The following is a 27857-nucleotide window of genomic DNA, read 5'->3' as shown; positions in this document are numbered from 1 at the left end:
GTGGCATCTTGCATTGACGGAGGAAAGAAAACATTTGATGCTATTGAATTAGAAAGGTTCATGTTTCGAAGGCCAAAGTATTTCCTAAATTGTGAATAAATTCTAATAGAGTTATTAACTACTGGGTTAGTGATTGTCCGATTTATGGTAAAAGGTAGAGATGCTCCGATTACTAATGATAAAAATTGAGGGTCACAGGACTGTTTCTCCATCTCAACCCATATGGGGCCTCTTTTATCAAAGCAGTAATATGCCCAAAATGACAGACACCACAAATTAGTTGCCCAATAATAATATCTATGATTTGGAAGGGCCATTCCACCAACTTGTTTTGATTTCTGTAGATGATCTTTTCGCAAGCGTGGCCTTTTCCCATTCCAAATGTATGTTGATATAATAGCATCAAGCTTTTTAAAATAGGCATTGGGAAGAAACACAGGGAGACACTGGAACAAGTATAGATACCTAGGTAGCACAGACATTTTAATCACATTCACTCTCCCAAGCATAGACAGCGGGAGGGGAGACCATTTAGCCAAATCTTGTTCAATTTTAAGTAATAATTTATCAAAATTATTTCTTTTGAGATCTGCAAAATCCTTAGTTACAGAAACTCCTAGGTAAATAAAGCTTTGCTCAGCAATCTTAAAAGGCACCCTAATCTTTGCAAGAACAGTGTTATCTTGCAAAGATAACACTTTGCTCCAGCCTCTGACGGGGACGGTCGCATTCTATCTCTCTCCCTGCCCTCCCTATCTTTCCTGCTTGCTGCTTGCTGTGAGAGCGTCTCTTGCACACTGTTCGAATAAGAATAAGATTGAGAGCAATATGGATTTGGCAAACTGGGCCTTCAAGACCATTGATCGAATTTTTTCCACTGTGAGATCTGGGAAAGGGGAGCCTGCGTGTCCGAGTGGAACAGACCCGGTTGGATACGTCATCGACTCTTGGAGCTCGTGGAGACCTGTGTGCTTCTCGGCCCTCGAGGTGGAAGACGTGGAAGACGCTTACATATTTGGCTATCTGGTAGCGGTATCTTTTCTGTTTGGGCTTGGAGGATACCTGATTTACCGTGAAATCAAGAAAACCTGGACGGCAGTTCGACATCTGCAGAGGCTGCCGACCCAGGTGGATGGGCTGACCAGAATGGTACAGACTCAGACTCAAAGCCTGATGAACCTGAGCCGTAGACTTGGGGAGTAGCAGGTGAGAGGGGTTCGATCTGGAGATAAGGTACGGTTCTGCACAGTGAGGACGGTAACTAATGAATTTGGATTATTGGATTTATTGAATGGTTTCCCAGTGAGACTGAAGGCTGTTGAAAAAACAAGCAGCCTGTTCCAAAACAACATCTGCATTATCAGAATTCGGCTCCCTAGCCGGCCTTGGCTGGCAATCATATCTCTCCAGAGCTATGTGTGAAGGCCGCTATCCCCCTCAGCCCTCTCTGTGATTTGTGAAGCTGGATCTGGTGTACCAAGGCCGCTGATGAACTTCCATCACTATCAGCGAACTGTTTGGCTGGGAGCTGGCATTTGGGCTCCACAATGCCCCCACCCTCTCGTCTCCGTCTGCATCCCCTCCTGACCCTGACCCTACCCACCATACTGCTATCCCGGCTTTATATGTGCAATATGCTTTTTGCTGAGGTGTTTTTTGGAACCTCGTAAGGTGTTCTTTATGAACACAGTATGAGATGATTTTTTGAACCTAAATATCCCAATGTATCTCTTTCTGTCTCTCTGCTAAAGGTAGCGCTGTTGAGAAACAGTTGCATGACCTCAGACATCTGTCCCCCCTGTCTGTGTTATGTTTATGCTTGTTTTGGATGGATGTTCTGTTAACTGCAATTTCCCCATTTGTGGGACTAATAAAGGCATTCTTGATTCTTGATTTTGTCACATTACAACCACAAACATAAATATATTTCACTGGAATTTAATGTGAAAGACCAACACAAAGTGGTATACAATTGTGAAGTGGAAAGAAAATTATTAGGGGTGGGACTTTAACGCGTTAATTTCGATTAATTAATTAACGAATTAAAAATTTTAACGCATTTTAATCGCACTTTGCACCGTGGAACGTTTCACAGTGCACGATTTCCAGGCATACCGATTATATCGACGCACGATGTCAAAAATTCAGGGGCCGCATCCTTCGAAGGACCCGGCCCATGGTCCTTTGCAGCCCACGAAGACTGCAAAGGCTGAAAGTGAGCGGCTGTGAAAGTGGACGGTCTAGCCTTCATATCAGCGTCGCCTGCCCTCACCTCTGCGTAGCTCGTGTCGCCAGCAACCGTGAGTGCAAAGCGCAGCTGTGTTCAACATCAAGGAATACAGCTGAGTGAATGATTAATTTCCAACTATATTAAGTGAGAATTAATGTTATTTTCTACTACTGTGTAGTAGACTGGTGGGAAAATAAACAAAATTTTGAAGTTTAAGATTTTGTATATTGATTCATTCGTCAACCAAACTTAAATTAATATTTATCATGTTAAATATTTAAATGTGATTAAAATGCGATTAATTTCGATTAAGTAATTACAAAGCTCCTGATTTATTAGATTAATTTTTTTAATCGATTCCCACCCCTAAAATTATACATGAAACTCCAAAGACTCAGAAGGTGTGCAGCCTGTAAAAAAAGCATTTATTGTTCTAAGATCTGTCAAGCTGAACATTGGCCAAAACACAGAAAAAACTGTACTAAACAACCAAAACCTCAGGTAAACCAGCACATTCACCCAAAAACAAGTTCTGTACGCCCCATGAAGGTGGATAGCCAGTCCCGTCTTGTTGCTCTTGTAGGGAAGCAGTGTATGGTTGAATGTTATATACAAGGCTGCAGAACTCAAGCGTTATGGGATACAGGCTCCCAATTGTGTATTGTTGATGAAAGGTGGAAGCAGAGATATTTACCACATGAGAAATTAAGAGACATCTCTGAGTTACTTGATGCACCTGATGACCTGAAAATCACAGCTGCTAACGGACAGAACATGCCTTATAAGGGTTTCATTGAAGTCACTTTTAGTTTGGCTGCTGAGGGAGCCAACTCTAAAGAACTTGTTATTCCTATGTTAGTGATGAAAGGTGGAAATCTTCCACAGCCCATTATAGGCTTTAATGTCATTGAACAAATAGTGAAGACCAGTACTGTAGAGCAAATGGATACCGCAAGAACAGAGCAGTTGCATGAGTCATTAAGAGTGGCTTTCCCATGTCTTGGAGAGAAAAATGTCACTACCTTCGTTGATCTGGTGACTGCTGACCAATCACATGACTATGTGGTGAGAACGTCAAAAGAGAAAATCTTTGTACCCAAACACACCTCTGTGCAGATTGACTGTAGGGTGCAGACCAAGCCACCGAATAAAGACACTACCCTTCTCTTTGAGCCTGACATAAATCCTCAGTGGGCTGAAGGGCTTGAGTTTTGTGAGACTTTGATAACACTCAGAAAGGGTGTTCCTCCTTACATTGCTCTCGATGTGCAAAATCCCACTGACCATGATATTGAGTTATCAGGAAAAACTGTTGTGGGCACCTTACAGCACGTCCAAGCTGTATATCCAGCTACAATTGTTGAGAAACTGAATCAGTGCCCCCCAGTGTTAGTGAATCAAGTGGATGCAGAGAGTGGGCCAGTTCCTGACACTCCATGGGATCCACCAATTGACCTAAGTCATCTGAGGGAATCTGAAAGAGTGGTGGTACAAGGGATGCTTCGTGAGGAATGCTCCTCCTTCTCCAAATCAGATCATGACATTGGATGCATTGAAAAGCTGAAACTGAAAATATCATTGAAGGATCTGGATCCTGTGGCCCGCACTTACCTGTCAGTGCCAAAGCCCCTACATCAAGAGATGAAAGAATACCTGCACAACCTTATTGCACAAGGATGGGTAAAGAAGTCCAACTCATCTTATGCCTCACCAATTGTCTGTGTGAGAAAAAAGGATGGTAGCTTACGTCTTTGTATAGACTACCGAGAACTCAATAAAAAGACTCACCCCGACAGGCAACCAATTCCTCGAGTGCAGGATATCCTTGACAGTCTTGGTGGCAACTGATGGTTTTCATTGTTAGACCAAGGAAAAGCCTACCATCAGGGCTTTATGGATGAAGAGAGCAGGCCTTTGACTGCATTTGTGACACCATGGGGCCTGTACGAATGGATAAGAATCCCATTCGGACTAATGAATGCACCCACAGCCTTCCAATGCTGCATGTCTGTCTGGAAGAGGTGCGAGACAACATCTGTGTACCCTACCTGGATGACACTCTAGTGTACAGTCATTCATTTGAGAATCATGTCAGTCATGTCAGGAAAGTGCTCCAACTGCTGAGGAAATATGGAGTCAAGCTAAAACCCAGTAAGTGCGAATTATTTAAACCTGAGGTTCGCTACTTGGGAAGGATTGTTTCAGCAGAAGGTAGCAAAATTGACCCAAGTGACACCATAGCGGTAAGAGCTTTGAAAGATAAGGCGCCAAGTAATGTGGGAGAGCTGCGGACTGTCATGGGCTTGTTAAGCTATTATAGGCAGTATATACAGGACTTCTCCCGAATTGCAGGGCCCCTTTATGACTTACTGAAAGGCACAGCAGAAGACAATGTGCCGCAAAACAGGACAAACACAAGGCAGTCTAGAAGAAAGAGCAAAGCTGTGCCATCCCATAAGCCAATTGTGTGGACTGAAAAACACCAGTGCATATTGGAACATCTAATAGATTGTTTGGTTGAGCCACCAATCTTCGGGTTCCCATACTTCTCTAAACCATTCATCCTCCACACTGATCCCTCAAACCAGGGCCTCGGGGCAGTTCTTTATCAACAACAGGATGATAAGCTCCGTGTGATAGCTTACAGTTCCCAGACATTGACTGCAGCTGAACAGAAGTATCACCTCCATTCAGGAAAATTGGAATTCCTTGCACTAAAGTGGGCAGTCACAGAGAAATTCAGAGACTCTCTCTATTATGCACCTGCGTTCACCGTGTTCACTGACAATAATCCTCTCACCCACATTCTGTCAAGTGCCAAGCTCAATGCAACAGGATGTAGATGGGTGGCAGAGGTCGCAGACTTCCATTTCACCATCCGATATTGTCCAGAGAGAAAGAATGTGGATGCTGATAGCTTGTCAAGAATAAATGTTAAAATAGAGGAAATGATCAAACAGTGCACAGAGGAAGTGGGATCAGATTGTGTGGCAACAATAACCCAAGCTGTTGAGACACAAGAATCTAACTTAGCAAATGTCTGTACAATGCTTTCCCCTCTCCAGTGTACAGCAGTCAGTGAAGAGACACACAAACCATTCCCGGTGGCAGAGATTAGGCAAGCACAGCAGGATGATGAAAACATTGGCCCAATAATGCAGTGCAAAATAAGAAATGAAAGGCCAAAGAGACAACAATTCAATGCATTAAGCACCCAAAGTAAGTGTCTACTGCGTGAATGGGAAAGACTTCATATTGATGACAATGGCATTCTTTGCAGGAAGACAACAAACAAGACACAGCTTGTACTACCTGAGAAGTATAAAACCACTGTACTGAGAGAATTACATGATGAAATAAGATAAGATAAGATAAGATAAGATAAGATAAGATAAGATAAGATAAGATAAGATAAGATAAGATAAAACTTTAATGATCCCACGACGGGGAAATTTGTGCATTACAGCAGCTCAATACAGAGAAAAAATGAAAAGGATGAGTAAGAACAAATAACTAAACTAAAAACTAAAATAGAATAGAATAAAATAAAATAGCAAAAAACTATACACATATACATAAGCACTATATACATAAATATATATATCAGTGTCAAATACCCACATTTACATATACACACATATACACACACGTCAAAACACTATATACAGATATCAAAATATTATATACATTTGTAGCCGGTAAGGTACACAGCATACACGGTATGCATTATATGGGTGAGTGTAATAAATAAAATAAAATGTATCTGACTGTATGGATAAAGTGATGGCAGAGGAGGTAAAGTGTCCAAGTGACTCAAGACATTATGATGTGTTATACAGTCTAACTGCTGTTGGGATGAATGACCTGCGAAAGCGCTCCTTCCTGCAGCGAGGATGTTTCAATCTCTGACTGAAGGAGCTGCTCAGTTCACCCACGGTCTCATGAAGAGGGTGATGGGGGTTGTCCATGATGGATGTCAGCTTTGTGGGGTCATCAAGGCACTGATCGAACAACATCGTTGGTCAGGGATCGATTCTTTTGGCCTTACATGCAAAAAGACATTGAACATTATGTGACAAAGACCTGTACTTGCCTGAAACAAAAGCCACCATGTAGAGAAACGAGGGCCCCTCTCACAAGTATTGTTACCACACAGCCATTTGAACTGGTGTCAATAGATTTTCTTCACTTGGACAAATCTAAAGGTGGATACGAGTATATCTTGGTAATCGTTGATCACTTTACTCGTTTTGCACAGACTTATGCCACCACCTCTAAGTCTGCCAAAACAGTGGCTGATCGTATATTTAACGATTATGCCTTGAAGTTTGGACTGCCAGCACGGATACACCATGATCAGGGTGGCGAATTTGAGAACCAACTCTTTTCTCAGTTGAAAAAGTACTGTGGCATAGTAGGATCCCGAACGACACCTTATCACCCACAAGGAAATGGGCAGGTTGAACGCTTCAACCGAACACTATTACAAATGTTAAAGACACTTACTGACCAGCAGAAAACAAGCTGGAAAGAATCCCTGAACAAGTTGATCTATGCATATAACTGCATGAGATGTGAGGTAACTGGTTTTTCCCCTTTTTACCTAATGTTTGGACGGTCCCCAAGGTTACCTATTGATCTCCTGTTTGGTCTCACCACTGAGACAGGGAAAACAGACCACCGAACATACATGGAGAAATGGAAACAAGAAATGAAGAAGGCACATGAAATAGTACGAGAGAACGCAAAGAAGGCAGCAGAGAGAAGTAAAAAACATTATGATGGGAAAGTAAGAAGCTCTGTGCTATGTCCTGGTGATCGAGTCCTGACACCTAGGGAGGAACTGGAAAGCTTCGTAATCACTGGGAACAGGATATTCATGTTGTGATCCGTCAGGTTGCAGAAGGCCTCCCGGTGTATGAAGTCAAGCCCGAGCAAGGAAGAGGAAGGTCAAGAATCATGCATCGCAACTTGATGCTGCCATGTGATTATTTACCTCTGGAAACTCAGCCAAAAGCACCACCAAAGCAGGAGAGAAGAAAGATGAACGAGACAGAGACAGAGACAGAGATACATGGTGCACCAAGGAGGGAAAGACGAGCCCCTAAAGCAGGGATACTCAACTTGATCTAGCCGAGGGCCACATTTGGAAAATGAGAAGTGGCCGAGGGCCAGCCATTAAACTACATTCATATAAAATGAGCAAACTTTAAAAAAGACTGATAGCTTGTGCTCATATTTTGATGCATTTTATTAGCTCCACTGCAATTCAGCAAGATATATTTTGAACCATCTTGAACAGCATAGCTGGAACGTTTCCTATTATGCAGGCAAATATTGGACAAATTCAAAAATGAAAATGATTATTAACAGTTCTTAGGCATAGAATGAACATATTTCAGCTCTTTTGGTGTGAAAGCTGTTTATAAAATATATTAAACACATAACTGCACAGTGCAAGCCACCAAATGTTGGAATAGTTCAGAAATACAATTTAAAAAAAAAAAACTGCTTTACTATATTTCAGTTATTTTAAAGTTTGGAACAGACAGCACAGGTATGTAATCAGATGTTTATGTTTTAACCTCTTCATGCATCACATACTATTAGTTACTGACTACATGCTTAATGTGAGGTAACACATCTCATTTCCTTTGAGAGCTTACTGAAGTTTGGTTTCTGAGAGGTCAAGGCAATATGCAAGCACTGGTTGAGATGTGAGTCGGTGAGTCTATTGCGCTTTTTGTCCTTAATTAGATTCATCACTGAAAACCCCGACTCGCATATGTAAGTGGATCCGAACATTGTCAAAATGTATATAGCGAGTCTTTTAGAGTTCGGATACTGATGAACAGAGTGTGCTCAAAATTCACACAGTCTCTCCTCTCTGAACTTGGCTTTTAGGACATCATTAGCCTGCATCTGGACCAGTTCCAGCTGGAAAGCGCCCTCACTGATAGCAGGCACAGCGTTTTTTGCCTCTGCTGGGCAGCTCCCGGTGACAGCAACGGCGAACGGGTTGCGCACAAACAGTAGCAGTTGCTGTGGGATTTTGAAGTTGTGAAACCGCGATCTGAAGTTCTCTGACAGATTTTTTAACAGTGCTACCATTCGTGACAGCACAATCCCATTTGTAGGAACATCACGCAGGGTAGGGAAGTGAAGTTTTTTCCCCTCTATGTCCGTCACGAATACGCCCAAGGTTGTCTGAAAAGCGCTCACTTTTTCAAAGAGCTCTCCCACATTCGAATCCCCACCTTGGAGCTGCAGGTTAAGATGGTTCAAGTGATTAGTGATATCACACAGAAATGCAACCAGAGCCACAGATTCCTGATCTTGCATAAACTGAGAGAACTCATCTGCTTTCTTTGTTTTTTGACTGGAAAGAAATTCTGTGATTTCTTTGCGCAGTGCAAAGAAGCGCTGTAGGACTCGCCCCCTGCTCAGCCATCTGACATCATTGTGCTGTAGTAGGTCTGAATATTGAGCTTCTTGCTCCTGTAGTAGCATTTTGAAAAGCCGGTGCTGTAAACTTGAAGTTGAGCGAATGTGATTTACAATTTTGATCACTGTGTCCATCACTCCTTTCATTTCACCAGACAGTTTGGCACACAACACCGTCTGGTGAATGATGCAGTGTAGTGAACTAACTGTGGGGTGGTCCGCTATGAGACGTGATGCTAAGCCCCTCTCTCGTCCTATCATAGATGGCCCACTGTCAGTTACAAGGAGGTTGATTTTATCCAGCTCCAGAGAATTCTTATCAAAGAAACTTTTCATAGAATTGTACATGGCCTCACCTGTTGCATTGCTCTTGATGGGCAAAAGGCACAGCAGCTCCTCTTTGAAAAGCTCCCCGTTAAAATATCTCACAAACACGGACAGCTGTGCAGTGTCTGTTGCATCTGTAGACTCGTCCATAGCTATTGACATGTAATCCACACACTTCAGTTCAGCAAGTAAAGTAGAAAAACTGTCCTCATACAAAGTTTCTAGTCTCCGTGCCGCCGTTGAATCCGAAAGCTGAACCTGCTTCACGCGGTTAACGATGTCATCTTTGTGTTTGTCACCGGCAAACAACTCCTCCACGATTCCCAAAGTGCACACTTTCACAAGCTCAGCGTCCACAAATGGCTTGCCCTTTTTAGCCAGCTCCCAGGTTACACGCAGTGAAGCAGCGGTGGCTTTTTCAGCAGCAGTAGTGGAAGTCGTCAAGATTGTTGATGTGGTAGCATAAGACAACTTTAAGGCCTCAGTTTTGTCTTTTCGTGCAATGCTACCAACCGGGAAAGCTGCACTGAAGCTAGCATGTTTTGACTCGTAATGCCGCTTAATGTTAGCAACTTTGCATACAGCAACTGTCTTTTGGCAAATTAAACACAACGGTTTTGCGTTGGCATGAGGTGGCAAAATGAATGCAAAATCATCTGTCCATTTGTTATTAAACTGTCTGTTTTCGACGTCAACTTTTCTCCGCTTACTAACCTCACTCATTTTTTGCCAAGATATTCATTTAAGGACACGTCTTTTCCTCGCAGATCAGCAGTGATTCTTGACCTGCGCAAACTGTTCACTACCTTAAAGGCCCAAATCATTAGGACCTAAAGGGCCGTGTACAAACTAATGATTCTGTCTTACAGACAGTTCACTTTGTGAACACAAGGGGGAATTATTCAGCATTTGTTACACAATAAAAGGGAAAATTATTTTAATTTTGAGCAATTACAAGAAATGGCCGTGGGCCGGTCACCAGCCAATCACGGGCCGGATTTGGCCCGCGGGCCGTGAGATGAGTATGACTGCCCTAAAGTCTTCACCTATGATCAACTTGGGACTCCAACATGCTATAGTGCAGCATATGGAAATGAAAGGCTCTACCAACATCAGACCATACAACATCAACGCATTCGACCAGCGACACTGTGGACCAATCCATTCCAAACTTATCAACCCATAATAATGCAAGGACACTAGACACAGATACCATGCAAAATTGGTGAATAAAGGGGAAAGATCATATCATTTGGGTGATTAATTGGCAGTACCCTCCCATGTACTTAAATATGAACCAATCACGTGGTTGAGCCAACTAGGACATAATGACTTAAGAACCCTTGGTTTATGAGTGCTGTGATGTCGGGACGACATCTAACTTTGTAGGGGAGAGTGTGATAGGTTGATTTTATTATTCTATTGATTATTAATCAAAATTCATAATTGAGGTAAATATCTCCATGGGAATTGTTAAGAATATAACCTATCATTCTTCCATCGGTGATCTACTTGTTGAGCCTTTTTGTTAATGTGTGGGATATGTGATCATTTAGTCATACCTTGGACTGCAGGAGGGGGGGGGCACTCCGGCCGCGGTGCTTCATTCTCAATGAAGCTGCTGAAGGAGAAGCATCGTTCGAGTGTATTTATTGATTTCCTTTCCCCTTCTCAGGTATGTGATGAGTGTTTGTGCTCCTAAGCTGTGGAGATATGTGCCGAGTTTTGTTTGACTGTCTGTAGACTGACTCACTAACTGTTCGAGACGTTTTGAAGTGTTATTTCTTTTGCATTTCTTGTAGCATACTGTTGGCCAGCTAGCTGAGCTAAGTGCTCTACGCTGCCGCTAGCATAGTGCACTGCGCCGCCAGAATGTGTGCATACGGTGATGGCGATGCATATGCGTGTTAGTTATGTTTGTACTGAACAACTATTGTAGAGAGAATAGGAATAAGGAAAAATGTCTCTTGCTTTTCAATACTTTTGAGTTTGATGATTTAAATTTGTGTTTAATAATTTGTCTGGGCATTTATGTCATATTTGGATTTACCTGCAAGGGAGGAAGGGGAAATTGTACTGTACCTTGGTTGAAATCGTTACATACCTGTGAAGACAGATGAAGGGAGATCATTTTGTGATATTGTCTTAGAACTGACTGATGTGTACTTTTGTTATAGTGTTCCATATTGATGTTTTGTATCTATGTGTATACTTCAAAATAATTATTCATTCTCAATGAAGCTGCTGAAGGAGAAGCATTGCGTTCGAGTGTATTTATTGATTTCCTTTCCCCTTCTCAGGGTGTAACATAGTCACCCATCATGTTTCCGTTATAGTGCCCCTGGTACCTGGTCTCCATGTCACAGATATATTGATGGAACCTTTCACCACACTCATCGCTCACATCACCCAAACTGGGTGGAAAGAAGTCAAGATGAGAGTGAAGGAAGTGAATCTTAAGTGACATTCTGCAATACATGCGTTTGAATGATATGAGCATGTCGTCAACTAGTTCTTTATAGTTTGTGGCTTTGTGGTTGCCCAAGAAATTCTGTACCACCTGAATAAATTATTCTAAGAGCACACTTTACTATCACATAACTTTGCACTGCAACACACATTAATGTATGAGGCCCAGCAGCAGCTACTATCAGGCCCTGTAGTAACTACCACCAGGCCCAGCAGTATCTGCCACCAGGTCCGGCAGAACCTACCACCAAGTCCAACAGTAATCACCGCTAGGGCCTGTTGCAGCTACAACCAGGCTTAGCAGCAGCTACAGTCAGGCCCAGTAGCAGCAACCATCTGATTGGTGGCCTCGCATGTCTTCTTTCAGACACTGGCTCTGTTTATTTGTCTCCAGACATTTGCCGTTCCTGCTAGCCCTGTTTGTGAGGCTTCTACCATTGGTTCTGCCAGTCAGACTTTTAGCTGTCGGCTTTGTTTGCTAACTGGCTATCGGCCTTCTCTGCTGGATTTCAGCCATCAGCCTTGTTTGTTATCCTTCAACCTTTTGCCTTGTTTGCTAACTTTCGCCCTTGTTGGCTGTTATTGCCTCTTATTAGCCTCTAGTCCTTGGCTATTACGGAACTAATAAAGTTACAGGTATTAGCCGTCTACAGAAACTTTGTTTATTTGTCGCTGGCTCTGCTTGCTAATCTTTAGCTACAATTTGGCATCATCATGGCATCTCCCACACTTAGTTGCTTATTATTTTATATTTTGTTGGTTGTTTTGTAGCTGGCCTTGGATTATTGTACATCAGTATTTAATTTAGCCAAATCCTGAAACAGACTATCTGAAAGGGACCAGGTTTGTTTCTGGATTACTCGTGCTGTGTGAGCCAAATTGACCTTTTGTTTTCTTAATTGTCCTTTACTATATAATCACACTGTGAATGATGTTTTTAGAGTATCCTTATTGCTTTACCTTTTATAAGGTGTTGTTTTTAAGAAACTTAAGCGTTTGAAGATTTTTTTTTATTTTTAGTTGTGCACTTATTCTATTACTTTTATTAATCTCAGGAAATGTTCATGTTCACCCCAGTCCGTGTAGTAACTTGGGCACTGCAAATAATTCTTCGCTAATTCGCCTGCTCTTGTAATAGTATGGTTTTCATGCATACTAATGCAAGAACTCTACTGACAGGTCGTGTGACACCTGAAACACTTTAATTAAAAAATGGTAACATTTAATCTATTAAAGAATGTACATGTGGGCAAATCTTGTTGAGGGAGATGTTGGCCTTCCCAACCAGCTCCCTGTGCTCCCTCCCCAGAAGAGCACTGCTCTAAGCAAAACATAACAATTTTATACTACAAGCGCTATCAATTCATCTATCAACAGATGGAGAGAGCCGTGGTTTAGACTTGGCCTTCTCAGACTGGTTCGACCAGTTGTTGGTTCCGGCATCATGGCACAAGCTTCTCCAAACAGCAATAAAAGCTCCTTAAAGAAACACACACCTTCCCCTCTCACATATTCCTAATCATCACTTGGCAGTTTTATTCTCCTTTGCAACAGGGTACGATGACCTACACACACCCTTCCCTCCTCAGACACAGATGAACATGTTTTGGCAAAACCTTCGAGGATAAGATAAACATATTCTTCTCTGAGACCAAGAAGGTCATAAATAAGATAAACATATTGCCCAAAGGCCGTGAAGTTGGTCTGGTACTATCTATCTGTCGCTCTCTGTCTAATGTATTATCTGTTATTTGGTTCAGCCACTATTTATTAATTAATTTACTGGAGTTTACTTTTAAACATTTGTCATTTTATTCATTGGGTAAAAAAGTAATCCCCAACACTACCTAAATTGGACCAGCTTAAGGTGTGGGCTGAATGCTCTAGACCTGTGCAAATCTACTGTCTGTCCTGATTTGCATTTGTCCGGGTGCACTCTTTATCAGCAAGATGGGTTAACCAGGGGTGGAGGAGTTTCCATCTTTGCAAAGGAGCATTTGCAATGCTCTGTTGTTCTGGAAAAATCTATTCTGTAACAATGTGATTTATTGGTTTTGAAAGTACAACTGTCAAAAAACTTTTCTTTGTCAATAGCAGGAGCATTTCACAAAAGTTGGCTGTGTTTCTGCTTCCACATCAGCATGTCTAGATAATAGTTCACAACTCTTGAACTCGCCTAAACCATCTTGTGCAGGTTCGATTCCTACTCAGTTTCAATCCAGCCTTCATCCCATTCCTCAGAAATTTTCTTTTCAACTGATTAAAGAAATGAGGTTTGGAAGGAATTGCTCTCCTTAAATTCTAAAAAACCAGCAGGCCGACAGTGTATCACAAAAGTGAGTACACCCCTCACATGTCTGCAGGTATTTAAGTACCATATTTTCCGCACTATAAGTCGCACTTTTTTTCATAGTTTGGCTGGGGGTGCGACCTATACTCCGGAGCGACTTATATGTGAAATTTATAACACATGAACCAAAATACTTCAGCCACTTGACATCTCCGTGAACTGCAGCTTTAAGGCAGTCTTGCGTAACCTGTGGCCACAGTGGATGATGGATGGAGAGCACAGCTTAACGGCAACTGGGAGAATGCGCCACACAACTTTCCTGGAAGTCATTGGATGGATCAAGAAAACATGGGCTTCAGTGACAACCGAAACCATCCTGTCGGGATTCAGAAAGGCCGGAATAATTGGAATTGCAGCTGACGACGAGTCTGACGAAAGCGACACAGAAGAGGAAGCGGCGCTTCGTCTACCTACGGAGTGTGCGGAGTTGTTTAGAAGTGACACTGAGGATGAAGAATTCAATGGATTGATGGTTTGGTTAACTTGCTAGTATGTTCTTTATGCTATGGTTATCTGAATAACTGTTAATGTTACGTTAACATACCAAACACATACTCTGTTCGTTGTGCGTCAAGTAGCTGAATGCGTTACGTTAGCATAACGTAGGCGTAACCGTGTTCGCCCTGTTCTTTAATCCATTATTATTTTAAATTGCCGTTCAAGATGGAATTTCTGCTCTGGTCTCGGATTCTATCAAATAAGTCACACATTTATTTGCCTGAGAAACTCTGTCTTAGACTGGAAAATAAACATAACTGATTAAAAATACACAAGTACATAATGTTTGGTGTGAGCCAAGAACAGTGTGTTCTAGGGCTGCAACGATTAGTCGACATAGTCGACAATAATCGACAATAAAAATAGTCCGACGACGAATTTAATTGTCGACAATAGTTGTTTATTATTACTGGTGATTTTTTTTTTTACGTAGTGAGACATCTTCCTGTCCGTCTTTCTCTGGCAAGCTTCACACATGCGCAATCCGGCTGTTAAGTGATGACGTAGAATTCCATTTCCTGGTCCAAACTGTCACGTGATCAAGTTGCCGCAATGCTGTGTCCCTGGTTGTTTTAACTCGAAAAAAACACACTCAGGTGTGATTTTACTGATGATAAAAAGAGAAGCGGAAATAGCTGCAGTTGATAAGGTATGTTAGAATCATCTTTAATAGTGACCAGTCATTGGTTATACCAGGGGTCGGCAACCCGTAATCCGGAAAGAGCCATTTGAACCCGGTTTACACGGAAAAGCCGCAAATAATAGCGGAAGCCGGTAGCCGCTACCGGAAGCCGGTATAGGTTACCGCGAGTGACGCATATATTGAGAAACTAAAATAAATAAGTAAAATGATTTTATTTTAATATTTCAAGATCACACTAATGTTCCAATTTAAAACTACAACAAAAACCGAACTGAGAAAAACAAAATGTACTTTAACTGGATACTGATAATTTACTTCCACGACCCGCAGAGCCGCATATTAAGCCTGGATGAGCCGCATACGGCTCCGGAGTCGCAGGTTGCCGACCCCTGGGTTATACCGTTGCTGTTTATTTAGAATCATTTGGACCCAGAAGTTAAAGATCGGATAGCATTCAGCCGCACGTTTAGTGATGGGGGATACTGGTAAAACTGTGCAAACTTTGTTTTACAGGGACAAAAAAGTACTATATATATTTTTTTTATGGTTGGAAAAATGGACCGTTAGTCATATCAGCAGCAAACGTGATTAAAGGTTTTGAATGAAGTATGCGTTACTACCACATTTTAAATAACCTAATGCTAAATGTAAAAGCTGATAGCTAAATAAGTGCCATTTCATAATTATGCAATTCATAATCCGACTAGTCGACTAATCGTTTCAATAGTCGATGACTAATTGACTATCAAAATAGTCGTTAGTTGCAGCCCTAGTGTGTTCATTCTGGGAATGTCTCTAACTAATAGATTATCAATAACAGATGCAAGTACTCTGTTTTGGCAATGGTCGGCCACTGATGGAGACTACACAAACGATAAAGGGAGACTCCGAGCTCATCTCAGGAAGCAGCTGCTGAAGTTCTTTGTTTTCCACATTTTGTTTTGTATAATGATGTAACCAAGATTGATAAGCTGTGTCTATATGAAATCCTGAGCTGAAGAAGAAGCTGTGAGTGTCATGGCCGGGGAGGAAACGGGCGAGGAAGGGCCAACACGAGGGACTCCAGAGAGTGGCATAACTTAAAGGTATTTATTTACGTAGAGAAAAACAAATACAAAACCCTTGGAAGGGAGACGAAGGGAAGACACAGGGAACACAGGTACACGCAGGCACAATAACGTCAACGACGCGACAAAGAACACATGGAAACTGAGGGCTTAAATACACAATGGGTAATCAGGGGAAGAGATAACAGCAGGGCACAGCAGGTGAGGCAAATACTAACAACACAGAGGAAGCAAAACTAAACACAAAGCACAGGGGAACCAGACTGTCAAAATAAACAGGAAGTGACTAACCAAGGAACATGCAGACTTAACACGGGGAACAGACCCACAGACTTAGGACGGGGAACAGACACACAGACTTAGGACGGGGAACAGACACACAGACTTAGGACAGAGACGCAGACACACAGACTTAGGACAAAGACGCAGACACACAGACTTAGGACAGAGACGCAGACACACAGATTTAGGACAGAGACGCAGACACACAGACTTAGGACAGAGACGCAGACACACAGACTTAGGACAGAGACGCAGACTAGTCACAACACTAGGAGACACGAGGAACCAGAAATAGCTGAGGGCAAAAATACAAAAGACAACAAAACATGACTTGAGACACAGAAACAATACCAAGAAAACAATACACTGGGCCACCGGCCCAGGATATGACAGTACCCCCCCCTCAAAGGCCGGCTCCTGACGGCCAAGACAAGAAACAAAAAACCAGACCAGGGCGGGAGGCGGGGGACCAGGAAGGAGGGCCCGAAACAAAAACAAAACTGAGCGGGGGCAACAAAGTCCGGGAACAAAAGCCAAAACACAAAGAAGCACTGGCGCAAGGCTAGAGCACGAGGGCAAAAAGACAATAAGCAAAAGGAACAGAATAAACAAAAGCAATGGCACAAGGCCGAACAACAGTCCAAAAACAACAAAACACGGGGATGAGAAGGAAAAAACAGGACGAAACAAAAAGCGACGGCACAAGGCCGGATAGCTCCAATGTCAAATACAGGGGTCAAACACAAGGAACAGCTCAGGAGCTATAACAAAACAAAAACAGCAACCGGCAAGGGGGAAAAATAGTCCACAGTTCAGGAGAGTTCAGGGGAAGGTCAAAAACAGAGACCACATATCTGAAGTGATGACTCCTAGGAGACACTGGAGGTTTAACTCTCTTCTATTATCTGATGAAAACTTTAGAAAATTCTTGTCAGACCAGATTTCTCTGTTCCTGGATATCAATGTGACCCCTGAAGTTTCTATGTCGACTGTTTGGGAGGCGCTCAAGGCATATCTAAGGGGCCAGGTAATATCTTTTGTGGCCAAAAAGAAAAAGAGCAGTGTAGCCAAACAATTGGATTTGGAAAGTCAGATTGCAGCCATAGATAATAAGAACGCACAGGCTCCATCCCAGGATCTGTATAAGGAACGTTTAAAACTCAAGGCAGAATATGATTTACTCACCTCACAATCTATAGAATACCTATTATTGAAAAATAGGAGTGACTTGTATGAACATGGCGATAAGGCTGGAGAGATATTGTCAAGACAATTAAAAGGCATGAGAGCTAAACAAATTATTAAAGGTATCAAGTCTCATCATGGCAGGCTCACCATTGATCAGCAGGGGATAAATGATGCTTTTCAACAGTATTATGAAGAATTGTATAGTTCTGATAATCTCAGCAACCCTGATCTCTTACAGAATTTTTTTAGGGATTTACCTATTCCAATCTTGTCTCAAGACCAGGTCTCTGCCTTGGATGCACCAATAACGCAGCGGGAGGTTGAGATGGCAGTCAAAATGCTACAACCTCGGAAATCTCCCGGGCCAGATGGTTTACCGAGCGAGTTCTATGCCACATTCTCCGCACAACTTACTCCTGTGCTGGCGGCCGTGTACTCTGACTCCCTTGAGAGAGGGTCTCTTCCTGCCACTTTGAATGAGGCTTGTATAACATTGCTACCAAAAAAAGATAAAGACCCCTTTGACTGTGCATCCTATCGACCAATATCCCTGTTAAATTGTGACTATAAAATATTAGCTAAGGTACTGGCCCGACGATTAGAGAATGTCTTGCCAGATATTGTCTCTCCAGACCAAACAGGTTTTGTTAAAGATAGATGCTCCTTCTTTAATGTACGGCGTCTGTTTAACATTATGTACACCACATGCCAGGCTGACTCGGAGTGCCTTCTCTCCATGGATGCAGAGAAGGCATTCGATAGAGTAGAGTGGGATTACCTTTTTGAGACATTGGCAAGATTTGGATTTGGTAGAACATTTATTTCATGGATTAAGTTATTATATACCAACCCTTCAGCCATGGTTCTTACAAATCACCTTTATTCTAAATCTTTCAAATTAAATCGTGGGACTCGCCAGGGATGTCCTCTGAGTCCCCTTCTTTTTGTATTAGCAATCGAGCCCTTGGCTATAGCCATAAGATCTAGTGGTTCTATCCATGGTATTATCAGAGGCTGTACAGAACACAAATTATCCCTCTATGCTGATGACCTCTTGCTGTTTGTATCCAGGGCAGAGACGACTATTCCTCCTATTCTAGACCTTCTCACTCAATTTGGGAAAATTTCAGGGTATAAACTAAACCTGCATAAGAGTGAGCTGTTGCCATTAAACTTAGATCAAGAATCAAGAATGCCTTTATTAGTCCCACAAATGGGGAAATTGCAGTTAACAGAACATCCATCCAAAACAAGCATAAACATAACACAGACAGGGGGGACAGATGTCTGAGGTCATGCAACCGTTTCTCAACGGCGCTACCTTTAGCAGAGAGACAGAAAGAGATACATTGGGATAGTTAGGTTCAAAAAATCATCTCATACTGTGTTCATAAAGAACACCTTACGAGGTTCCAAAAAACACCTCAGCAAAAAGCATATTGCACATATAAAGCCGGGATAGCAGTATGGTGGGTAGGGTCAGGGTCAGGAGGGGATGCAGACGGAGACGAGAGGGTGGGGGCATTGTGGAGCCCAGATGCCAGCTCCCAGCCAAACAGTTCGCTGATAGTGATGGAAGTTCATCAGCGGCCTTGGTACACCAGATCCAGCTTCACAAATCACAGAGAGGGCTGAGGGGGATAGCGGCCTTCACACATAGCTCTGGAGAGATATGATTGCCAGCCAAGGCCGGCTAGGGAGCCGAATTCTGATAATGCAGGTGTTGTTTTGGAACAGGCTGCTTGTTTTTTCAACAGCCTTCAGTCTCACTGGGAAACCATTCAATAAATCCAATAATCCAAATTCATTAGTTACCGTCCTCACTGTGCAGAACCGTACCTTATCTCCAGATCGAACCCCTCTCACCTGCTACTCCCCAAGTCTACGGCTCAGGTTCATCAGGCTTTGAGTCTGAGTCTGTACCATTCTGGTCAGCCCATCCACCTGGGTCGGCAGCCTCTGCAGATGTCGAACTGCCGTCCAGGTTTTCTTGATTTCACGGTAAATCAGGTATCCTCCAAGCCCAAACAGAAAAGATACCGCTACCAGATAGCCAAATATGTAAGCGTCTTCCACGTCTTCCACCTCGAGGGCCGAGAAGCACACAGGTCTCCACGAGCTCCAAGAGTCGATGACGTATCCAGCCGGGTCTGTTCCACTCGGACACGCAGGCTCCCCTTTCCCAGATCTCATAGTGGAAAAAATTCGATCAATGGTCTTGAAGGCCCAGTTTGCCAAATCCATATTGCTCTCAATCTTATTCTTATTCGAACAGTGTGCAAGAGACGCTCTCACAGCAAGCAGCAAGCAGGAAAGATAGGGAGGGCAGGGAGAGAGATAGAATGCGACCGTCCCCGTCAGAGGCTGGAGCAAGTGATATATGGAAAAGTTTAAGGGGTATGAATACTTTTGCAAGCCACTGTATATCAACTGGGACAATTGGGTAATCCTGGAAATCCAAAAGAAAATAAATAAGCAACAACAACAAAACTTCATCCTTTCAGATCACACAGATACCTTAATTCTTTTCAATGCTGTCCCAATCAATATTTCCACTTCCTTTCATGTTGCTGAACGTGGCCTCGTTGGAGGCTGTGTCCATCATTGATTTAATCCACTCATTTTGCTCAGGACACTTTGTGGTCTTCCAATGTCTTAAGATGATCCTACATGCTGTCACAAGACCAACCACCACGGCTGGCTCTGCCACAAATCTGAACACAGAAAGTGAATATCTTGATGTGTTGAATATTTTTATCACTTTGACATCAGTATTTCACTGTCATTATTCTATATCATGTATTAGTACCTATATTAATCACACACACTGGATTAATGGTCACATTATATATTGTTTGTCACACACACACTGGAACACTGCATGCTTTAGGTGAGTGGAAAGGATTGAGGCCTGCTCGGCCTCGGCTCAGGGCCTCAGTTTTTTTCTCTTAGTAAAACCACACTTATTCATATCTAGAGTCCCACTTTTGTACACTGTGCACTTTTGACAGTATATTACCAACTCAAGGTCAAGTTGCTGTAATAATGTAAGGGAATAAAGTTGCATACTAAGATAAGACTGCCCTAAAAGTGTTTCTATTAATAAGAAATTATGGAAAGCGGGGTGTGGGAGTGTTTCTGTGGGAGATATTTTCACGTGGGACAGTTGTTTGTTTTGACAGCCCCAGAGAACTGTGTCATGGAGCCTCTGCAAAGGAATCGAACTACACTGCTCAAAAAAATAAAGGGAACACTTAAACAACACAATATAACTCCAAATAAATCAAACTTCTGTGAAATCAAACTGTCCACTTAGGAAGCAACACTGATTGACAATCAATTTCACATGCTGTTGTGCAAATGGAATAGAAAACAGGTGGAAATTATTGGCAATTAGCAAGACACACTCAATAAAGGAGTGGTTCTGCAGGTGGAGACCACAGACCACTTCTCAGTACCTATGCTTTCTGGCTGATGTTTTGGTCACTTTTGAATGTTGGTGGGGCTTTCACACTCGTGGTAACATGAGACGGACTCTACAAGCCACACAAGTGGTTTAGGTAGTGCAACTCATCCAGGATGGCACATCAATGCGAGCTGTGGCAAAAAGGTTTGCTGTGTCTGTCAGTGTAGTGTCCAGAGGCTGGAGGCGCTACCAGGAGACAGCCCAGTACACCAGGAGACGTGGAGGAGGCCGTAGGAGGGCAACAACCCAGCAGCAGGACCACTACCTCCGCCTTTGTGCAAGGAGGAACAGGAGGAGCACTGCCAGAGCCCTGCAAAATGACCTCCAGCAGGCCACAAATGTGCATGTGTCTGCACAAACGGTTAGAAACCAACTCCATGAAGATGGTATGAGGGCCCGACGTCCACAGATGGGGGTGCTCACAGCCCAACACCGTGCAGAACGCTTGGCATTTGCCAGAGAACACCAGGATTGGCAAATTCACCATTGGTGCCCTGTGCTCTTCACAGATGAAAGCAGGTTCACACTGAGCACATGTGACAGACGTGACAGTCTCGAGACGCCATGGAGAGCGATCTGCTGCCTGCAACATCCTTCAGCATGACTGGTTTGGCAGTGGGTCAGTAATGGTGTGGGGTGGCATTTCTTTGGAGGACCGCACAGCCCTCCATGTGCTCGCCAGAGGTAGCATGGCTGCCATTAGGTACCGAGATGAGATCCTCAGACCCCTTGTGAGACCATATGCTGGTGCAGTTGGCCCTGGGTTCCTCCTAATGCAGGACAATGCTAGACCTCATGTGTCAGCAGTTCCTGCACAATGAAGGCATTGAAGCTATGGACTGGCCCGCCCGTTCCCCAGACCTGAATCCAATTGAGCACATCTGGGACATCATGTCTCGCTCCATCCACCAACATCACGTTGCACCACAGACTGTCCAGGAGTTGGAGGATGTTGTATAAGCGTTTTGAGTGCTCAGACTGAGTAGAAAGGCGCTATATAAGAACTAGTCCATTTACCATTTACCATTTAGTTCAAGTCTGGGAGGAGATCCCTCAGGAGACTATCCGCCAACTCATCAGGAGCATGCCCAGGCATTGTAGTGAGGTCATACAGGCACATGGAGGCGACACACAATACTGAGCCTCATTTTGACTTGTTTTAAGGACATTACATCAAAGTTGGATCAGCCTGCAGTGTGTTTTTCCACTTTAATTTTGTGTGTGACTCCAAATCCAGGCCTCCATTGGTTAATAAATTTAATTTCCATTGATGACTTTTGTGTGATTTTGTTGTCAGCACATTCAACTTTGAACAGAACAAAGTATTCAATGAGAATATTTCATTCATTCAGATCTAGGATGTGTTATTTGAGTGTTCCTTTTATTTTTTTTTTTTTGAGCAGTGTAGTTCATAGTGGATTGGAAGCATCATTCAGTGCCTACTGGCCTATGAGAAACCCAGAGGGAGGGGTGAGCTCTGGGGATAAAATGCAGTGGTAAAGTTGAGAGAGAGCTTTTTTTCTTGCTCTTCTTCCTGCTCGCCCTCTGTCGCCTTTGCAGCGGCTCCAAGGCATTTACTCCCAGGAGGGCTTTTTGTTTTCTTGTACTCTGTTTAACCCTGTGCTTCAATAAACCCTGGCAACGAAACCTGCTCATCTTTGTAAAGTGTGGAGTTACTACCGAACTGCACTTGTTTCCATTGGTCTCAACTCCATCTGCTAAGAGGGGCAGGGAGAGAGAGCCACACCACAAACTGACAGATGCATTGAGGAAATTCAGACTTACAAACATGGGAACAGATAGAAATTTCAAATATATGTGATGAATAGATTCACGTACTTTTGTTGGCACTGTCCAAGAAACCTCAAATATGGTTTGTTAGAAAGGTCCAGCTTTAAAAAAAAAAAAAAAAAAGCGCTTTAAAAACAAAAGATAAAACTAAAACAAGGTAAGCTTGGAGTCCAGCAAAGCGTCATGTACACATTTCAATCTTAAATTCCCTATGACCATTGCAACAAACAGTTCTTTTCTTCCTTCACCACATTTATGAAGTCCATTGTTGCTTTCTCCCACGACCATCCACTGCACGAAAAGAAGCATATTCGTCCCCGTATACTGACGCGGGCGCCGCTAGTAAACGGCAGCTTTCATCAGCATACGGGGATCCGTATGCTGACGGAGCCAGATTTTATATAAAGTTAAAAAAAACAATAAGTAATATTTCCCAAAAATAAAACTGCATTTACAACCTAACTACACAAATACACCGGGCAGGATTTTTAATGGCTGCCGCCTTTTCCAGAACGTGAGGCTGACTGTAGCGGAAGCTGCGGCGGACCGTCTGTAGGTTTAACAAGAAGCTGGAAAACATTTTTGTACATTGTAAATAAAGAGCATAAACACAGTGTATACATAAACATATTCAGGCAAAAAACACACAAACAAACAACACCAATAGATACTTGCACACAATTATATCACGGTCCACGCATTAGGAACACTCACACTCGCGTTGTGAGGTGAACACAGTCTGTGGAAAATAAAGGTGAAAATAAATAAGAGTAAAAACATTTTGAGTTCTTCTCTCCTCCACACATTGAATACTGCTGCTTTGTTTCTGATTCTTACCTCTGCAGAGGATCATACCGGCTTTTATTGGATTCAGAGTTGTGTAGGCCGCGAACTGCTTCCTATAAGATGAAATAAAAATAAGAAACCAAATCACAATACATCTGTCAGCTTACTGTGACCATTCCTCCACTCTTAGTATTTATGTTTTAGAAACGACCAAGTCTTACCGCAGTTTTCGGATTGTGCTGCCGTCTTTTCTTTGTTAGAGTCCAGAGCATCGAGTCTCTACACAATAGATGCCATCTTGAGTGACTGAGGAGATAACCCGCTCACTGCAGCCAGCAGTGTCTTCTCGTCTGCAGCGGGGCTGGTTGAAGCCGGCCGATAGAGAGGCCCGCTGCAGACGAGCTTCTGGGGTGTTGAAAATATAGACGACCTCCATTGTCGTACCAGGAAAGCAGCGTAGACAAAGAACGCCATTCAGTTTGAACGGAAGAGAACGACAGCGCTGGTTTCCTTTGGTCTTGCGAGACCTTTAGCGTGATCCCGCACGTGATCTGTATTGTCCAATCACAGGCGAGGACGCTGCCACACGGAATTCAATTCATTTCATTTCAATTCAATTCAATTCAATTCAATTTTATTTATATAGCGTCAAATCACAACCAACAGTCGCCTCAAGGCGCTTTGTATTGTGGGTAAAGACCCTACAATAATACAGAGAAAACCCAACAGTCAAAACGACCCCCTATGAGCTGGAAGACACACATCCACTGTCTGTTTTTTTTTTTTTTTTTACATTTTTCTCATGAAGGTTTTGCTGATATCTCTTATGTACATCCATGTATAGCAAAATAAAAGTTTATGTTTTATATGTTTATATGTTTTCTTATTCCATCTGCCTTGGTAGTCTTTAATGTCATTAATGCATGTGAACATTCACTGAACGTTTATAGCAGCGTTCATGGGATGTTGTCTGAATGTTCAATGCTAGCTGGGAAGCCACTGTACAGAAGAGGATGATGGTGTGACAGACTTTACAGTGAATTAGACTGAAAACTGAGTATGCTTTTCAATGAAAATAATGCTTGTGGTGTCACCAACATCAAGTTATAGCCTTTATTTATCTCCCTCAGTCCACTAAAGTTCAGGGTTCACAAAAAACTCCATGACAAAGGCTCACAGACAGAAGCTCACAGACAGAAGCTCACAGACAGAAGCTCACAGACAGAAGCTCACAGCCTTATTGGAAAAAGGGACAAAAGCTGAAAACGTCCAAAAGTATATTTCTAACTAGATAATACTAATTTATAAAATAGAATGATTTCTTCTGAGTTTAGTCTTGTTTGAATGTTTCGCTGTAGAATTTATGTGTAGTCACATTGAAATGGAAAAAGGCTTAAAAGATGATAATGTAAATTTGATTATATATATCTCAAAATAAAAATATGCTGCTTACAACTGTTGGGAGGGGTAGACCACTGGTGAGTACTGGTGACCACTGGTGAGTAGTTGTTTTGCATTTGTATGACTCACAGAAACCTTCTTTACATATGAGAGCCTGCCCTAGACCTGAGGAGAGGGGGGGAGCTGAGGGAGCACTGACACAGAGAGTCCACGGCAGTTTCCCTACAGTTTATTGTTCTGGCCAAAGCCTCCTGCTGAGAGCCCTAAAGCTCAAGGCGCGCGGCAATATTACATGCAAGAAACTGTCGAAAAACCCACTTTTCATGCAGTGATCGCTGTGTCATCTCTGCTGGTTCTCCTCTGTCACGCTGGTTCAACTCAGGCCATTTGTTGCACAACCTCTCTGCAGCTCTGTCTTGCTTCCCCATTCTTTATAAAGATGCCCCAGCAGGTATTGCCCATTCCATGATTGGTGTGGCAGGAAGTAAAAACACCACAACAATAAAAGCATGCAATAAATACATTTAAAAGCATGCAAGTAAATGGACTAGTTCTTATATAGCGCTTTTCTGCTCTGTCTGAACACTCAAAAAGCTTATACAACATGTTTACATTTACCCATTCACTTCCATGAAGATCTAAGTTAAATGCTTTTATTATCTAACATTCACACACATTCATACTGTAACACTTGCTTTGGAGAGCAACTTGGGGTTCAGTATCTTGGCCAAGGATACTTTGGTATAAAATCAAATAAAATACAACATTAAAATTACTTCTGCCACATCTCACAAGCATCTTGTACAAAGCCAGATGTAGGCTGCAATAGATGGAAGCAGAGCCTGATTGGCTGAAGGTCATGATTTACTTCAAGCCATCACGATGTAATCTGACCCATTCCCATGAGCTACAATCTTTACAGAAGCCTTCCTAAAGTCTCCAAGATAAGTGTTGAAAATATAAATGATTTAAAAAAGCAAAACAAATTTAGCACAGACAAAGTGATGTGCTGCTAGCTGTAAGCTCATTACTGCTAATTCCTGCTTTTTAAGGAGATTTTAAACCTCATTGAACGGGAAAGTGCTTCATGTCAAATACCTCCGTTTTTGTTGAGCTAATTTGTATAAACAAACAAATAAAAAAATGAGCTAAATGACACAGCATGAAAGGAAGGAAGCCTGAAATATTTTTCAAACATCTTTGACAGCAAGATGCTCAAACAATAATCCCGCATGATTTATAAAATGCAGATGAGGGTCACCAATCATGATGATATCACCTGTATGATATTTAGCTGATGCAGGTAAACCTCCTTCAAAGGTTGCCATGAGAAAACTGTCCCAGTCCTCATCCACCTTTAAAGTGCTACAAAAAAAGTACAGAAACTTAAAACTGTACATATTTACACTTTGGAAGCAATATAAGCAATATTCATATTTACACAAATCATATGATGAATAAAACTGGATGCCCCATCCCAGGAAGTATTTCTTTCTAAGAACTTCTGACGCTTAAAACTTCCTCCTCCTACTTCCATCTGGTCCCTTTAGGGGGCGCCACAGCAGAGCATCCCCCTCCATCTCACCCTATCCCAGCATCCTCCTCTGTCATTCCAACCCTCTGCATGTCCTCTTTCACTGCATCCATGAACCTCCTCTGAGGTCTCCCTCTTTTCTTCCTGCCTGCAGCTCCTGTATGTCCGCCTTCCCTCCTCTGCACATGTCCAAACCCTCTCAGCCTCTCTGACTCTGAGCGGTCCCTCTGATGGACTCATTTCTAATCCTGTCCATCCTGCTCACTCCCAGTGAAGATCTGAACATCTTCAGTTCTGCCACCTTCAGCTCGGCCTCCTGTCTCTGTGTCAGTGCCACCGTCTCCAAACTGTCCATCATAGCAGGTCTCACTACCATCCTGTAAACACTTACATAATGATGGATGGTAAATGCATACTTAGACATAGTTACCTAGGAAACCAGGCCCAAAATGGCCAACCATCAGTTACAAAGTCATGTGTGGACGGAGCTTTAGGCTGGGGGTAAGGTGTCATTGTGAACCTGTGCAGGTGGACTTGAACTCTGTTTCCTGTTTGTGTATTTGAAGGTTTCCTTGCGTTCGTACTCGGTATGATCATCAACATCCACAGCGACCACATCCTGCGCAGTCTGCGGAAACCCGGAGAGGTCATCTACAGAATCCCCCACGGTACGCCAGACCCCCCTCCTGCAGACACAGCAGATCCTGAATAAGGGTGGGCCACATGCTGACATTTTCCCACAGGCAGGTGACGGCTATGAAGCCGTCACCACCCTCATTGGACAATAACTTACCAGTCAAGTCATTATCCAATGAGCACGCCATAATCCTCATTTCTGACACTCAGAACAATCTCTTAATGTTTTATGTGTCAGTTTCCATCATCTGAGATCATACATGCAAAATTTAGTGTCTCAGGGGCCAGTCAGGGCCAGTCAACTGTCCAGCAGCAACAGGGGAAGAGACTCCACCTGGTGGTGGCATTCAGCAGCTACAAGTTAATTATTCACAGCGTTGCAGTTAAAGCAGCAAAGAGCAAAGATCTCCCCGATGTGCTGAAGGCCCCAGCCTGTGGGCAGACCTTCTCCTGTGCGGCTTCCCGCTGAACTGCTGCTGTCTGTGTTTCAGGGGGAATGTTTGAGTTTGTATCCGGGGCGAACTTCTTCGGCGAGATCATGGAGTGGTGTGGTTACGCTGTGGCCGTCTGGTCTTTCCCAGCTTTCGCCTTTGCTTTCTTCACCATCTGCTCCATCGGGCCCAGAGCCTACATGCACCACAGGTAATCTGCCTCAAGTCCTGCTCCAGACTTTGTAGTGTGTGCAGTGCAGTGATGACTGTGTGCGTTAAAACAGCTGGTCCTTTTTTTTTTTTTTTTTGGCCAT

At 42.9% G+C, this 27857-nt stretch overlaps 1 protein-coding gene across 1 annotated transcript in view; it reads left to right on the top strand.

The window, feature by feature from the left end:
- Positions 1-27857, top strand: part of LOC115784410 (3-oxo-5-alpha-steroid 4-dehydrogenase 2) — a 48708-nt gene that overhangs the window by 19057 nt on the left and 1794 nt on the right. Inside the window, 2 exon segments of the mRNA XM_075074394.1 lie at positions 27043-27144; positions 27604-27754. Coding sequence (XP_074930495.1) covers positions 27043-27144; positions 27604-27754 — 253 coding nt within the window.

Source organism: Archocentrus centrarchus, chromosome 1, assembly GCF_007364275.1.
Source record: "Archocentrus centrarchus isolate MPI-CPG fArcCen1 chromosome 1, fArcCen1, whole genome shotgun sequence".
NCBI lineage: Eukaryota > Metazoa > Chordata > Actinopteri > Cichliformes > Cichlidae > Archocentrus > Archocentrus centrarchus.
This window is presented reverse-complemented; position numbering and strand designations above follow the sequence as displayed.